We start from the raw sequence: 17,569 nt of genomic DNA, 5'->3' as shown, positions 1-17,569 counted from the left end.
CCTGCTGGCTTCAACTCATTTGTCATCCTCATAGATGTAGTAGTCGTTAGCATCCAATGCCTTCAAATGTGGTTCTTTCCTGTCCCCCTCCCTCCCCCCCCCCCCCCCCCCCTTTCCTTATTTTTTTTTTTCTTGTTTTTTGGTTGCACCTAGAAAAGTCCCCATCTTTTGGTTACCCTACGCCTTGAAATTTATACAGGAGCAGCTAGAACTGTCTTTTACCACTTCTATACCACTGTTGGGCCCAGTGTGCTTAACTGTTAGAGATAATTTGCATGCAAGTTTTAAAAGTAGCCTTGTACTGGTCTACTTAAGGATAGAACCATTAACATATACCGTTTCTGCCACTCAACATGGATTGCCCCAGTTATGAAACTCTTCAGATATGTCAGATCCTCCTTAAATGTCCAGGTCATAGGTCGAACCATGGCGAATTTCACGTCACACTAATTGCTTACTGTGAGAGAAACACACTTAAAGACAGTGCAAATGTAGATGTGCCTTTTGTTTCTGTGTCCATCGTATGCTTAGACCCGTGAAGACTTCATAGTATTCGCATGCATTGTGTGCACACAATTTGGAAGCAGTCACATGCGGTGCTTTAGCAGCTTCAGGATAAGTCTCAGAGTTTTTCCTCTGGTACCCACCCTGATCGTTACTATGCTTAATCAAACGATAGGATAGAAAAATGAAATGGAACATGTCGTTTGAGCTAAGCCACCATTGACTATTCCTTTCCCTCTTTCTTGCTTTGGTTTGTCTTTAAGCTGTGGTTTTCTGTTCAAGACCTTGAGTGTCATTGAAAGTGGTCAAGTTAGGCTGATAAATAGTTTTGCTTAAATATGTGCACATTCAGTAATGAATTATTACAAAATTTTAACCAGTAAGATTATGTCTGAAAGGCTCTACAGCCTGCTTTTTTTTTTCTTTTTTTCACACAACTGGTACATGTTTATTCAGGTTTTTTTTATTTTCCCCACCATTGCTTATCAATACATTGCTCTCTTTTTGTCTTGCTTTCTCTTGGCTCGGTGCGTTGCCGTTGCTTCCCCATAAATTGCATTAGAAGAGCGCAAAGCAGTGCCTTATTGAATGCTGGAATTGTGTTCAACTTAAAGCATCATGTGAACACCTCGCAGCGAGTAATTCCTCTGCCTCCTTTCAGAAACCTGCCTGAACCACTGATGACGTTTCGTTTGCACACTGCCTTTATTAGTGCAGCGAGTAAGTCGCCCTGCCTTGCATATATTAACCACCCTGCCATTGGCTGCGCAGAGTCAGCTTGCATATCGTGCCTTTATTGCTATATAAGTCTGAGAGCAACCATTGAAGGAGCCTCATATCTGCGTGCTTTCATAATTTGGGCGCACGTTGTTAAATAGTCTGTGCATTTTGCTTTTGCTTGGCGCATCATATGGCATGGCGCCTTGCCGCAGTAAAAATTAAAATTTGCACGTGTTACCACATCTATGTTGGGCCAGCCCGTCGAATGTGGTGAGCTCGCCACTTTCGACTGCATCTGCCAGATGCACACTTGACCTCCGAACCTGCAGTAGCAGCTTTTTCAAATTGGCTTCAGTAGCCTGAGAGTCTCTCTTTTTGACAGGCACGAGAAGATTTTCCTGTGCGCTGTTAGGCCGGAAGGCATTTGTTCAGAGGAGCTTGTATAGATTTTAAACCTGTGTTAGCCACTATTGGCATTAGTTATCTGATGTCAGACTGATATAGCCAGTTGTGCCGCACCTGCTAATAGGCGCATACCTGAAGAGAGAGGGAGCTTTGAATATGGTTGTTCAAGACTGTGGCCCTTGCATGAGAGCATTAAACTTTGTAGCCCTCTGAGACATTATTTTATTAAGCTCGCTTTGAATGCTGTTAGTCATGCTTAGTTGAGAGCCCTTTTTTTTATTATTTTTTTTTTTTTATTTTTATTCAGTTGCAGTTTGTAGCTTTTCCCAGCTTTTAACTTTGAGCTGACATTTGGTTTATTTTGCGTGACGCATCTTAATGCTTCAGAATGTATGTGTTGGCTAAGTTGAGGCTGGTTTATATGTGTTTTACTGGCAGTTTAAGATTGCCTATACCACCGCCTGTTGGCTCAGATGAATACAGTTACTTTCTTTTTTCTTTTTTTCTGGTTCCATCTTCGTCATTCGCAGTAACTTGCATACTTATCTCAATAGTTATCAGAAGTTCCTTGTACTACATACTGCTTGTAAGTTCGCATTGAAATTTTACGTGAAGAGTGTGTCTGCTCTGTTTGCAATCATTTTTCATCAAGCGCTTTCCTATTACGTGCACGAGAATTGGAAAAACACCATGTTTGACAAGTCCGGTGCATAAAAAAAAAAGTAAGCTTACCACAGGAACAAATCTCCTCCCCTTTAATAAGTTGAAGAAATATGTGGTTCAACTGGGACTGCATCCCCCAACCACTCCTTACTAGGTAATCCTTGAATCAGATCCTGGCTTAGCAAAGTCTGTACTCTAAGTGGACAGTTGCTGCCCCCTGACAGGATTCAACATATTAGTAAAAGCCTTTGGAAGGTCACTATACCAGTTCGCCTATTTTTGATGCAGGCACATATTGCCACCTCCTGAACCAGGCATATATTAGTATTTAACACAGTACTATCCCCTTCTAATGCCATTGAAATTTTCTAAAAGGCAAAAATTTTTTTTGCACCATGCATGATCAGTAGGCCAGGCAGAATTCATATATAAAAGATTATGCAAAAATACTTATATTTTATTTGCATGTCACCTCAAAGCTGCTACATGAATGAAAAAATTGAAAGCAACATTTTCTACATTTTCTAACTAGTCATTAAGCATGAATAAATGTTTTCCTCTGAGAATACCTTGACGCCTTCAAGATTAGGATGCCTGCATGCAATCGGCATATTGTGTACTGCTCTTGCACAAAATAGCGAAGCACCACGGACAGATTGTGCCATTTTAACAATTTTGGCATTAAGACGTGTCCACATTTGTGTACTCGAAACTCTGAAAGTCCGCTGAAGCACTTTTTTTGTCTACGATATTGAAATCTGGCATGCAACATCTACATTCTCTTATTGATACATTCATTACAATAAATAGTATTAGTATTAGGCATAGGTTTAGAAAGAGGCATGCAAGAATAAGGACTACTGATTCGTCCCACAGTAAAATGCTGCGACGTCCATCTCTACTTGCTGTTTACAAACACATTTCGCTGTAGCAACAAGCGATGGCGCCACCTACTCGACACGGCAGGTCCACATGTAATGGGTTCCAAATTCAAAGGTGGAAGTTCGCACTTCGTGCAAAGATATAATGAAATTTGGGTCGCGTTCACATATGTAGATGCAGTGCCTGAAGGGGATATATAAAGCAGGCCTCATAATACTTCCTTTGCGCAAAAGTAGTGCAGCGAACGGCGGGATTTCTAACATGCCAAAATAAATGTGAGTTATTGCAGTATTGGTGCCAGGCACTTGTTCACAGATTGTAGTAAATGGTTGTTTAGAAATGTGGCAGGCAGTTGATGTCAATTTCCTTTTTATACATTTATAGCATTTAATAAGAACTGAAGCAGTTGCTGTTTATTACCACTTAATATTAGGAACTTATTTTGTGCATAATGAAATTATTTTTTTTGGCGCATAGAGGCACCGTCGCATTGCTATTTGTAGCATTATCATAGTACACTGGGAAAAGAAAGATTACTTCTGCTAAAGGGAAGCCATTATCTAAACTTAAAGGTATGTTGCACTAAACTGAGCAAAACACAGGAGATGTAGGAAATGACAGACAAATGACTTATTTCCTGTATAAGTGCATTTGGCTCATTTCAAGAAAAGGTCTTCATGCGAAAGAAGATTGTGTGCAGCACATTGACATTGCATAGAACGATAGGAACCGCTGTGTATCAAGGCATTGGTGTCCATTACTTGAACAAAAAGCATTATAAGTGGGAGTGCATTGTCAGACCATCTCTGTTAGATCGTGGAGCTTGCTCTGCTTTGAGGTATCTCTTCTAGCATGTCATACATGTCACCTTGTGGTTTCAGAACAAGAGAACAAGGTCAAGCGAACAACAGCTATTGAAGAGCTCATCAGTCAGCTTCCCACTGACAACCAGCGCATGGCTGCCCTGCTGATACAGCATTTGCAGAAGTAAGCCGCCAAGGCTCTTTTAATATTGTCGGTTTTTTCTTGTACGCTTTTTGACCACCTTAGGGACACAAGCTAAGTTCTGGCACAATTCGGACTTGCTTTGGGCTTTTTCTGTCAAAAGTATAAGGAAGCTTGACATAGGCTGACTGTTGATGCATCTGAAAGGTGACCACAGCACAACCTGTGTTTGGTTTAATGTTCAATTTAAGCCGTTGCATAATGAATTCTAAGCCAGCTCATAGACCATTTCTCAGTTGAACGGAAGTTTTTTTGTTGCATGACAGTCTAGGAAGCTAATAAATGACTTCCCTCGTTAGTGTCTTCATGTTGTGCATACATTGACACACTCTTGCATTTCCAGGGTCTCCAATTATGCATCATCGAACCTGATGACTGTGTCTAATTTGGGCGTTTGCTTTGGTCCTACATTGCTTCGCCCAGAAGAGGAGACTATGGCAGCCATAATGGACATAAAATTCTGCAATGTGGTTGTCGAGATCCTCATAGAAAACTGTGATAAGGTAAATATAAAGGGTGGGGGGGGGGGGGGGTAATCTGTGGCAGTAGTATCTCGCATTCCAGATTCGCTTTACTGCAGCATTAATATCATCATCTCATTTCATTTGTTAGTATTTTCACCCTCAACTCGGACTTTTACAGGAGTGGAAAAGAAAACCGTAAATGATGATCTGTAAAATTGGAATTGCAAGACAGAGACGTGTTCAAAAGTACAGGTTTCCTTTGTGTCTGTGACAAGGTGACCACTGGACTCATGAAATATTATTTAAGGTCATTGAAATCAAATGCAGTGATGCTTTACAATTTCATTCAGTTTCATTGGCATTGTTTACAATTACTCGTAAAAGGCAGCACTTGCTACATTGCATCAGCATCTTTTTGTATCATGTAAATTAAGAATATAAATTTTCTTGTCCACTTTTTCAAGCCTGCACTGGTTTCATTGCATTATTGAATTGAGTATTGATTGTTTATCTCATTCGGTGAATCTTGTGAAAGCTTTTTTCACTCAATTTCATATTTAAAGTTTTATTGTGCTCTCAATACAGTTAATGCACAACAGCGCAGGAGGTCAAGATGGCTAAGCAATGAGTGGTGCTGCCTTATGTAGTAGCAATATTTTCACTGGGGCTTTCATTTCTTAAACAAAATAAGATACTATACCGTTAGAAAGCCCAATTTTCTGCTTTTAGCCATATGCACACTTGTAAACTAGGGCATAATGTTCTAGATACATGAAGCACAGCCTCATATATTATAGTTGCCTGTCACTTTGAGCAATTGGTCACTTTATGTAGAAGCAGCACATATCTGATGCATGCAGCAACTCAGTCAAAATGGGCAAGAGCACCGAAAGCATTTGTGCAGCATCAATGTAAAAGAAAGTCTGTCAGAAATTTACAGCACACTGATTTCCATTATCAGAGTTTTCCCAAATCTGTTGGCACCCCTACCAAATGCAAGAAGATGGCTTGATTGCTTCTTTTTGTGCGCAAGATACTGGGACACTTCTTAATTAATTGAAATCGCTTCTTGCATGCCTTTTAACAAGTAATTGATGCCTGTCTGAATGCAGGCTCACATAACCCAGTAGAACCTTTCGTCTTTATTTTTTTATTCATGCAAATTTTCAATGTGGGGCAGATTTTCAAGGCCTTCCCGCACAAAGAAGAGGTGAAAGCAGTGACAGCAGGGTCTCGGCCGCTGGATGCCATGCAGGGAGCACCATCTCATGATGTGACGCTGAGGGAGCGTCCAACTGCAGCCCATCATTTCTCACCTGCACTCGGCACTGATGGTCCAGGTTACACCCCATCAGTCTCTGATCTGGTGAGTGTGAACTGACAGAGCTGCTAATTCTCGGTGCTTGAATGTCTGTGGCTGTGTAGTCAGAGTGAAAGCCAGTATAATAAGCATAGTATTTCAGAGCTTCCGAGCCAGCTAGCAGCAACTGGGCCCGTGTTGCCGAATCTGGTGAATCGCCAGCCACTGCTAAAGATTTTGCTTTAAATAAGTATATAAACAAGTGAGGCTGCCTCTCAAGCTTTTCTTGTTTGAATAGGACCAGATAACACCATTTGTCAAACCAATTTTACAAACATCTTTGGCAGTAAAAATTACTTCGTTTTGGAACTTCACTAACATGACGTCCTGAAAAAGCAAGAATTCTTGATGTTGTATACAGTCCACAAAGCTGATAGCATTAGAGACACGAGAAAGAAAAAAAAATTCTTCAACTGGTATGTGCTTAATATATATATATATATATATTGTGTGTGTGTGTGTGTGTGTGTGTGTGTGTGTGTGTGTGTGTGTGTGTGTGTGTGTGTGTGTGTGTGTGTGTGTGTGTGTGTGTGTGTGTGTGTGTGTGTGTGTGTGTGTGTGTGTGTGTGTGTGTGAGAGAGAGAGAGTGAGTGAGTGATCGGGGGGGTGTTTGGCTGTGTTTATTGGTTAAAACCAGAAAGTACCCAGTCATGTAGTGCAAACATGCAGGTTAACAAAGAGCGCAGAACTTAATTCCAGACTGTGCAGTGAGCTGTGGATGAGTGTAACACAGAGAGAAGTGAGAGTCAACGAAGAGAGGTGAGTTAATGGCGTCGTAGTCTAAATTCAGAAGAAATGGGCATGGGCATGAAATGTGAAGGCAAAATACCCAATGGTAGGTTAGGGCAACAGAGTGTATTCCTAGGAAGGGCAGGCACAGGCCGTCACAGGGCAGCTAAGATCGGGAAGTGAAGTTTTTCGGGGGCAAGGTGGCCACAGCTTTCACACAGCAGGGGCAGTCAAAGGTGTGCGGGAGAGGTCGCGGTCATGCAATGTACTTATCTAGGCCCGTGATGATGATGATATTTATTTGGCCATGGACTACACACACATGCATTTTGCTACTTTCTTTTTCTGTTTCTAAGATAAGGTGCTGGACTAACAAGGTGTCCATTGCGTGGCCACAAATGTGCAGCATTGGCCATCATGATAGCAGACGATAACTTACCTGCCAGGGCTGTCATGTCTAAAAACTAGCCACAATTTAAAGAAGCACTTTTTTCTCATTCATCCTCCTTTCTTTCTTTCTTTCTTTCTTTCTTTCTTTCTTTCTTTCTTTCTTTCTTTCTTAGCTCAAGCAAATATTTGTCTTTTTGACATTTCAGTCATTGCGTCATACTGCTTCGTGCATGAGCATGTTATGTTGTTCTTTATATGTAGAGAATGTTTCGAAATGACACTACTACGAATTCCGTTCCTTTTTCGTTTAGGCTGAATTAACATGCGCGGCTGACATTTTCGTACTTTTAGCCTTGACTTAATGGCCTGTCACTTGCAGCAGCGTGTTTACGCTGGGAGGCCCTACACCCAGTCGCACATGGAAACCAAGCGGTTTGGCTCGGTTATTGCTGCCTGCCAAGCGAGCCGTGCCAGCCAAATACCGACTCTTCCATCCCACCCGGCCGCTGTGACTGGTTACAACCCTTCCCGGCCAGGTACGTAGCCTTGCAGCTTTCCCAAATGGTGGATGGCAATCTAGAAAACAGCTGGGTTTACTTTTGTACATTCTAAGTTTGCCTCTTATGCAGACAGCTCTGGCAATAGCCCTCGGATAGCTTCTACCAAACTCTCTAATATCGCCATGCTCACCTTTGCGAACCTTTGCAGAAATGCAATCTTGTGCAGGAATCTGCCGTTAGTGCAGAACATCTTAGTGCAGTACCTATGCACGCTTTGTGTTCGCTGGCATCCCCAGTTTCATATGATAGTTTGCAACTTCAAGCTTAAAGCAATTTTAAAAAACGAACTTAAAGAAAAAGAGCTGGTCAAGCTAGTGGATCAATCAATGTTCTGCTGTGTTTACCTAGAATACAGTGCCATTAAAAAGCAAAAATTATGGGGACATAACGAAATACTGGTGGAATTTAATACCAGGTCCTTAAGACGTGATCTGCATGCACTGCAAGCTGTATTTGTTCAATGCTCTCCATTAGTTCTGCTTCATCTGTCATACCCTTTCACACCAAGAGCAAATAGTTGCTATAAGACAAAAGCACTGCCATAAGTCCTGCTTACAGTTCTTAATCAAGCATTGAGAACCTTTATTATCTGCATTGCTTAATTTTAATGTTATGTTAATTTGAGAGTGATCGTTTTTACTAGCCCACCACGGGGGTGTAGTGGTTAGGGCTCTCGACTACTGTGCCCAAGAATGCGGGATCGAATCTCGGCAGGTGGAAAGCTGGGCACCCGTGTGCTGTGCGATGTCAACACACGTTAAAGAACATTCTGGGGTGGTCGAAATGTCCGGAGCCCTCCACCCCCATAAGCCAAACCAAATCATTTTCACTAGGTTCAGCAATATGCATGGCTAATGTAATTATTGCTATACTTTGTACACTCTGACTGTACACTCTAGTATGTCTAAACTTTCCCCTAGCATTTTCTTTTTTTTAAATATTTGTTTACTCTTACTTGTACTCAACAAAATCAAATGAATCAGCACAGAAACGAGAGGTGTTTGCCTACCCAGAGCTGCACCAGCACTGCTTTTGTGCATAAAACTCTTGCAGACATCTTGAAGGTACTGCACGTCGCTACTGTCCCATGAACACAAAAGCCAGTATTGTTTGCCATCGGTAACCACCCATGGTATCCAAACCAAATCATTTTCACTAGGTTCAGCAATATGCATGGCTAATGTAATTATTGCTATACTTTGTACACTCTGACTGTACACTCTAGTATGTCTAAACTTTCCCCTAGCATTTTCTTTTTTTTAAATATTTGTTTACTCTTACTTGTACTCAACAAAATCAAATGAATCAGCACAGAAACGAGAGGTGTTCGCCTACCCAGAGCTGCACCAGCACTGCTTTTGTGCATAAAACTCTTGCAGACATCTTGAAGGTACTGCACGTCGCTACTGTCCCATGAACACAAAAGCCAGTATTGTTTGCCATCGGTAACCACCCATGGTATGAAATTTCGTTAATGTCGCTCCGCCGGTGTATGATGTCACAGCTCATGTAATCTGTAGTGATGATGAAACGTAATGTACTGTATCCTCAGTCATTATCATAACATGTAGCATGATGCGGCATTTTACTCTGTAACAGACTGTAAGATGCAGAGTCTGTTCAAACATTACATGCAGTCATGCTTCACAGCTATAGTCATGATGCAACATAGCCTGGCTCAGCACTTAACAAAGTAACATACATACTGTAATGTGAATGTCAAAATGTCGAAGTTGATACAATCACGTGGAACTCTATCACTTTTAACAAGGACCTCTAATTGGTTGTGGTGCGTGTTTCTGCAATTTTGCTGGCAACCAAAGTATAGTACAATAGCAGCGGAACATTTTGGTCATAATATTCAAGCAGATACAACATGGACATTTAGTGCGTTCGCATTCCCACACAATAAGCAGTCTTAAATGTCTGCCTTCTTTTTTTACTTTCTTTATGGGAACTATAGCATTACTGATTGCAGCAGGCATTTTATGGTTTTATTCGTTATGTTACTGTAAATACTGCAAAAGTTTGTCACTCAGTAAAAGCCCTTGTACTGCACACACATGAATTTAATGCAGTGTTCAATTTTATGATGGCATACCATGAAAACCTGATCAACATATGTGACTTCGAGAACTGCATGAAACCATGTGTACTTACACTACGGTTCACATTTGTTCACTGTAATGAGTACATCCGTACTTGCAAACATTTTCCAATTGCTGTTTTCTTTGGTAGTCAGTGCGCAAACTATTCAGAGTGTTAAATGCAGCATTGGGCACTTTGGGACATCCATAATCCACTTGTGTAGAATTGCTAGAGAGGTCTGTTTGCATGTCCTGTTTGCATTGCCACCAACTTCCCAAAATTGAACCCACTCCATGTACTATTATTGCATTACTGATGTACATCCTGTGCACACATGTACTGCAGTAGTTTTGTCATTGCATTCTTAAAACTTTTTCAACGACTCAAGACAGGGATGCTGACCTACCACCAATTGCTGTGGGTGCTTCAATTACTGTCACTGCTTATTACAGTAGAATCTCGATGATATAATTATGGTTGATCTAAGTTTTAGGATGATACGAATTTTAGATTATGTTACGATTCGGGATTATATGAACAGTTTTTCAAGTCTGCGTGGATGATACGAACAAGAGATCAGCGCGACTAGGGAGCCTACACGCTGCGCCGCGGTGACAGGCGCAGCATGTAGACTCCCTAGACGCGACTACCCACACAAGCGAACAAGCACGCGCGGATACGAGGAGGCCACCTCCTCCCTTTTTACCGCTTTCTCACCACTCATGTCCCGCTGCACTGACCGAACCAGCTGCTGAGCCGCCAGCAAATTCACGCAGTTGCTGATTGGCCTATGGCATCTTGCAAGCTACCGCAGCTTGTAGCTGACGCTCACCATTATCGGCTAGGTAAAGCAACCGAGATGGGTGTTTGTCCAGGCTTGGCTGATTGTTGACATTGAGCCCAGCAAAGTGCAAGGCAGCATTACTGACATTTTCAACCGAAAGTAATTAAGCCAAATAAACTTTGTGTTGGGAATGATACGAATATTTTTCGGGGTCCCTTGGCATTTGTATCATCGAGATTCTGCTGTATTCACATCTGCAAAACGACAGGTTCACAGTAAAGGTGTCAGTAAAAACCACATGACTGCACTCGAGACATTAGAAAGTAGCTTGGTATGCTCTGCTTTCAGAAAACAAGACGTGCACAGTGGAATTTTTACTTTAAAACAAACACATAAAACATGGTGAGGAAGTTCAATATAGCCAAACTCTATTGCCAGCATTCAGCAAGCCAAACATCAGCGCAGATGGCTTTCCCACATAATGTAGATAAATATAGAAGGACTAAGAATACTCTCTCAAAACAATAAGGTTATTCAATCAATCATTACTGCAACCCTACAACTCTCCACGCCACTACCTCCAGGATGCTTAGACAAGTGCAAGGTGTTAACGTATGATCGCTACCAACCCTCCGCACCACTGTATCTTTCATGGTGACACTGGCGAGTGTGAGACACGAACTGTAAAGTGCAGATGTTGCCGCGAACACTTGCCACACCACAAGTAGCCACCTTTGCAATGCAGCGAAGCCTGCCATCTGTCATCCAACAGGGCAGCAATTGACGCTGGGAGTTCAATGTACCCGTGATATGACCAACAACCTTGCGTGCATGTATTCACTTACATTAAAAAATATCTATGAAGATTTTAATATATCCATGTTTGTTATATCAAGGTTCAACTTGTTTGAAATCAACTTTCCAGCCAGCAAAGGCTGCAGGTTGGAGACTAATATTTATAGTCAATTTATATGTGGCATTCTAGACTGCTTAACGTGAAGTGGAAAGAAGAAATTCGATGGCAGGGAGCAATTTTGTTAATGTTCCACAAAATTACTACCGATTTCCGAATTGGTATTTTTGCTGCAGGAATTCAGCACCAACATAAAAGCTTGAACCTTTAGCTTGAGCTATGACTTTGCAGTAGTAACACCTTCCAAACCATGCATGAAGCTACTAGCTGCGAAGCTGACCTTGAGGTTGGAGCCTGTTCTGTCCTTGTAGTCGAGGGTCTTCCTCTCTCTGTTCACCTCCTGCAGCTCCCTCCTCCGGAGGCTATGGGTCCAGAGACGTTAGTCACAACGTGAACTCCAACAGCAGCAGCACAGAGTCCCTGAGCTCACGTTCAAATGCTTCCTTCAGCCACCACTCACCAGTGCCCGGTGAGTGCCACACACATACACGTGCACGCACATTCACATTTGCAGCTTATAGCTTATACTTTTGCTTGACTTGTTCTTGTTTTTTATTTTTGCATGAAACCCTCACATGTAGCTTTCCACAGCTTTAGAGAAAGAAAGATAACAAAACTATAGTAAGGCTCTCACAAGTCTTGCAGTGTTTCCTGGTGAGCTGGCAGGTGCATGTTGGTACTAATTCAGAAAAACTGCGTGAAAAGACAGGGCAACTGTGTGCCTACACTGCGTGTTTGTCTTTTCACTTTGTTTTCTAGAATTTTCAGAAGTTTGCTAAAAAAAATTTTGCTGTAGTGTAGCTTGTGGTTAAACCTAGAGTTATGCGAGAGCAATCTGCATGGCTACACTTAGGTTTGGCTTCAAAGTAAAGACATGGCTTTTGCGCATAGTAGTTTACTCTCTGGTTTCAGCTTTATTTATGCTATAGTGGAATCGCTTCACATATAAGCACCCCTTTCCTCTCGTCGTTGACGATTCTCATTCGAGTGTAGAAGGCTTCTAGTGGTTATAATATTGTCTCTACGTCGAACTCCGGGGCGCACCGTTGTCACAACGTTCGAACGAACCTTCTGTCCTAACAACTCACTGTTGTTGTTCGCCTCTACCAACTACTGAGTTATCTGTTTTCTTTTTCTTCTCCTTCTTTTTCTTTTCTTCTTCTTTTTCTTCTCATGGACAGGCATGGCGAGACTGGTCAATGTAGGTCTCGCTACGAAAAAGATTCTTCTGTTTGCTAGGACCATCAGAGCCACACTGAATAAAGCTTAAGCTGGCAGCCTGTAATGTCAAAGTTTATTTTTATAAAACTGCATACTCTTGAAGGGATATAGGTGCTGGAGCTCGGATAGAAGTACATCAGTGACATGGGCATAGTGCAGAACTTGATGATTACAGCAAGAGGCTAGATGTATATGCATTTATATGCTTATATATGTGCATATCCTTGCTGCAGCAACAAGCATGAAATTTTCTGAAATGAAAGTTTGCTGCCCTTAAAGCTGGTCATCATGCAGCTGCTTTTCCAGTACCTATAATTGTGCATATTTTGTTTGCATCTCCAGCAGCAAGGTGCAGTTTGTGCAATTTAGAAGAGGTGGGCAATCATACCCCCCCTCGTCGCTCATAACATTCCGCATGACAAGAAATTGAATTAAAAGAAAAATAATCCCACAGCTCTGCTTTGCACACATGCAAGGCGTACTTGTATGTAGTGCAGCGTGTCCTAAAAGTGTTCCGGAAGGTTTTCCGGCCCATTCTTGTGATCTGTCACATATGTTCCAGCCTGCAGCTTCGTTATTTTTATGTACTTTCGTCTTTTATTGTCGTTTTTCAGCTACAAGAGAATATCACTCATCATCTCGCGTCCTAGATGCCTCAAAGTAAGTAAAATTGTTTTTTTATGTGTGCTGTGCTCTAAATTCACTGCATTTTCTTGGACCAGCATAAATGCCGCGGTACTTTTGCCGGGTGTAGCTCAGAATGGGAGGACAATTAAGCCTTTGTAGAAGGACCAAACAGCCGCAGTGGAGAACTCAGGAAAGGGGCTTCTTGTTCAAAGGTGTGGAGAGAGAGAGGCCACTGAAAAAGAGCACAACACGATGCACTCCCATAAACAAGCACAGAGAACAGGATAGGAAGCTGATGGGAAATGTGCTAAATATATAAAGTGCGTGTGGTGCATATATATGACAACTGCAGCTGCTGTCTATAGCGTAAGCACTACACACTCACCTCATGTGAGGGCTTTGCATTGCCACCACAAACGTGCCATTAGTGAAGAAAAAGTTGAGGGCGCACTTAAGTCTCCTTACGTGCAGAAAAGCTAAAGCATTGTGAGTTCCAGGCATGTTTCTATTATCAGCTCATTCTGCGTTTCATTGCTTTTCCACATCTGCAGCTTTTTTTTTTTTGTTTATTTAATGTTTTATTTTTCATTTTTGTATATTTGGCTTTTTTATATATATATATATATATATATATATATATATATATATATATATATATATATATATATATAAGCTTCAATCTTCTTTATTAAGCCGTTTACTTCATAGCTCATTTCCATCAATCTTTCGGGTGTCGTAATCATGTGGCTGGGACCACTTCCAGTGGTCACATTTTACACACACGTTTTCTTTTCGAATACGGTAATTTTTCATTAATTTGGCTTTCAGGAAAAATTTTTTAATTATTCAAAAGTTTGGATTATCAAATAGATCTAAATAAAACTCCAAAACCATTTGCATCACAGCAATTTTATTTCATGAACAGCTGGAATATGGTTGTGTATACATTTCAGGTGAAAGTTATATCACAGCGGCAATTTTTTGTGGATTCAGCTTTGCTTTGCACACACGGTCGGGAGTGTCAAAGAGTTTCTCTAAAATCAAAACTGCTGCCGTGGCCCTTTTCGCAGTACGACGCAGTAGCAGTGGTGCCTCGTTACAAGGGTGACTCGTGCGGTGAAGCATCCTCAGACTCTAACAGTTCAATGTTCTCAAGCGGAGGATGCAAGAGAGAAAAAATATAAGTAGGCGCTAGAACTGCATGACGCCATCTCAAAATAAAGCTGGAAGGCTAGTGACGCACTCCCGCATAATGGAGTCTTGCAATTGACATATTCGTTATTTTGGTTGCCCAATCATAAATTTTTTTTATGTCCTAATTAATGCACCCCATAGTTCTTGTTTGTTTGGAAAAAAGGTAATTTGATGTGTCCATAATTAAAATACTAGGTTTCTTGGTTGGTTGCTTATATTTTGGGAATTAGTGGCCAATATTTTGACCACAAATGCTTACTTTTCCCTTGTTTGTTTGGAAAAAAGGTAATTTGATGTGTCCATAATTAAAATACTAGGTTTCTTGGTTGGTTGCTTATATTTTGGGAATTAGTGGCCAATATTTTGACCACAAATGCTTACTTTTCCTTTGACTAGTCTCATTTGTTTGCTAAAACTTGCACAACCATGGGTGCTGGCACCACCTGGCATGTGGCTGCTCGGTTTGTCAGTTAGAATCAGCTTTTTACGTCTGGCATGCTCAAAACTACAATCAAAGCAAGGCTCTATCAGGATCTCAATTCTGAAGTTCCGATGTGGCAGTAGGATGAGGAGGGCACAATGTTAGAGTCCCCCACAAATGCAGTAGATTTAAATGTCCTCTGAAGATGTCAAATAGCATACCATTTCTTTGTTCAGACTGATTTAGTACTGCTTCAGTTTATGTGACCAGAATTCATTATTTCTTTGTATAGGTCTAGTCAGTCGTCCACTCCAACTCATCAGTCTGTTGGCGGCAGGTAAGCTTGACCTTATCCAAAAGTTGCCGTGGCTTTTCCTTGCATGTTTTTCGTCAGAGCACACTAATTTGCTGTCTTGCCTCTGCAGGAAAGTGCGAACCTTGTATGCGTGTGTTGGAGAAAACAACTCGGAGCTGTCATTCGAGCCCAACCAGATAATTGACAATGGTAAGCCCCAAAGCTTTTCAGCATAATATTTGAGAACTTCTGGCCCTGCCCACACCTCTTTTATTTTTCCTCCTTTTTTTAATGCTTTGTAATTAGGTGTGATTAGATGTATTATTCAATATTCTATTAGATCCAATGTTTGATATTAGAAATGTTCAAGTATTCGTTGGAAGCGAATTACATATATAAAGCACTTGCTTCACATGGTTTCGATTTAATGAGCACGTTGGGCACGGTGCATATGCTTACTAGCGTTCATGGAGTCACTACTACTAAAAAAAGTAATCGCATGTCAACACATTGGTAGTTAAAACTAGCATGGTGACTTTTTTTTTTTTTTTTTTTTTTTTTTTTTTTTTTTCTTTTTCAACACACAAATCAGTGAGTGTGAAAAAGCTTCAATACACTTTCCTTTTTTTTTATGCAATAATTGCCTTGCGTGTTGAGAAAACACGTAGTTCTAACAATGTTCATTGTGCTGCTCAACTTTATTATGCACAAAAAATATTCAAATATTCCCTTCAGAAAATTATTTTCTTCGGACCGCGGGATCACTGTTTGCACAAACCTAATAAAAATTAATGGTTTCGAAAACAATGACCCATTCAATCCTTCTTAGTTTAATAAACCTTTGGACTATTCGCATTGAAATAATTTGAGAGAATTTACTATTCACTTCAAATTTACCTCAACCTAAGAAGCCACTATTGACACACCCCTGATTGTGACTCAAGTTTAAGGGGTTTCTGAGGTTACTGCATTCGAATGAAATCTCCACTGTATGCTCCATTGTTATTGCTTTTGTACTAAATAATTAATCAATTCTAAATTTGACCATCTTGTGACCTCATGCCGAGTGAATTCTGCAGGCGACACTGGGTTTATGTTGTCACAAGCAGTGCTTCCACTCTTGCTCCAATTGCGCCATTCTGCACCAAATGTGATTTGCTGCGCCATCATGATACAAACTGCCAAAATTGCGCCAAAGTGCTCCAAAATAAATCTATCAAGCAATGATGATAACGACAGGGCTGTAGAGAGATCAGAGTGGCCGGAGCCGAGGCGAAGAATAGGCTCTGGGCCGGAGGATGACGATGATGAGTTGTGGTTGTGTAGCACCATCTATTGCATTGAATGCAATCTCATACATAGCCGTTTGAGCAAAATAATATATAAAGCAGGGTGCCTTGATGCCACCGACATGGCGCTACTAGCTTTCGTGTCGTTCGCACTGCAGGGTTGCCAGGTTCGGCTATAAATAGCCAAACTCATTGTTTTTGATTGAACAAATAGTAATTCAGATAATCACTGGTATAGATAATGCATGTAATACTTGCTTTCTTAGTGTTACACTTCCTTGCTGCTGAACACCTTGAAATAATGTACAGGGAAGGTAGCAGCAAGATAGTAGCTGTAAATCGATTTGTTCACAATGGCTGTGCTGATGTATTGGCTTCTTGTTGAGCAACGGACCTTTTAGAAACAGCACTAAGGTGCTCCAAAGTGCTCCAAATCGCTTGTCAAGCTGCTCCAATGTGCTCCAAAGTCCATTTTTTGCTGCTCCAAATGTTGCTCCAAATTGCAGTTTGGCAGTAGCCACACTGCACAAGCATTACATATATATGTAGATACCCACTCCCTGTTCTGCAGAAAAAAATTGCAAGGCTTGTAATCAGTGATTTTTGGCATTTCATAAATGTAGCCATAATTTGTAGTTGCAATTTGAACCATTTAGTATGCATGTAAGGTTGTAGTAACAAATTTACAGTGTCATCAGTACATCATGCAAAGAATTTCCCTTGGTTGCTCAGTCAAGTTTTGGTTTAGGCTTGCTGATTTTGAAGTGTTGAAACTGTTTTACTTTAGCGTTGTTTTTTTTTATTGCGATTTTTTTTTTTTTTTTTTAATAATACTCTAGGAGTCTGGATCATGCAGGGACATGTGGCAAACTTTTGTTCCAACGATAAAGTTGCTGGTGTAGGCTATTCAACTTGAATTCTCAACAGCGTGATCATTGTTACTGTAATGAAGAAGTGCTTTGTTAAACAGATAAACAGGGCTATTTCTCGGGCAAACATTTTTCATTTCCTTTTACACTTAAATCTCGTTATAACGAATTCGAAAGGGCGCCGAA

The 17,569-nt window shown here is 40.9% G+C and overlaps 1 protein-coding gene across 4 annotated transcripts in view; it reads left to right on the top strand.

The window, feature by feature from the left end:
* Graf (GTPase regulator associated with FAK) overlaps window positions 1-17,569 on the top strand; it is a 61,151-nt gene that overhangs the window by 39,773 nt on the left and 3,809 nt on the right. For 2 of the 4 annotated variants that reach the window (XM_084601432.1, XM_084601434.1), the window contains exons 17-25: window positions 1,166-1,224; window positions 4,056-4,161; window positions 4,523-4,682; window positions 5,824-6,009; window positions 7,502-7,658; window positions 11,814-11,936; window positions 13,303-13,348; window positions 15,223-15,267; window positions 15,356-15,435. In XM_084601432.1, the coding sequence (XP_084457558.1) occupies window positions 1,166-1,224; window positions 4,056-4,161; window positions 4,523-4,682; window positions 5,824-6,009; window positions 7,502-7,658; window positions 11,814-11,936; window positions 13,303-13,348; window positions 15,223-15,267; window positions 15,356-15,435 (962 nt within the window). The remainder of the gene's footprint in view (window positions 1-1,165; window positions 1,225-4,055; window positions 4,162-4,522; window positions 4,683-5,823; window positions 6,010-7,501; window positions 7,659-11,813; window positions 11,937-13,302; window positions 13,349-15,222; window positions 15,268-15,355; window positions 15,436-17,569) is intronic. The other 2 variants (XM_084601433.1, XM_084601435.1) reach the window with 2 other exon arrangements.

Source organism: Amblyomma maculatum, chromosome 4, assembly GCF_055883805.1.
Source record: "Amblyomma maculatum isolate TAMU_Amacu chromosome 4, ASM5588380v1, whole genome shotgun sequence".
Lineage (NCBI taxonomy): Eukaryota > Metazoa > Arthropoda > Arachnida > Ixodida > Ixodidae > Amblyomma > Amblyomma maculatum.
This window is presented reverse-complemented; position numbering and strand designations above follow the sequence as displayed.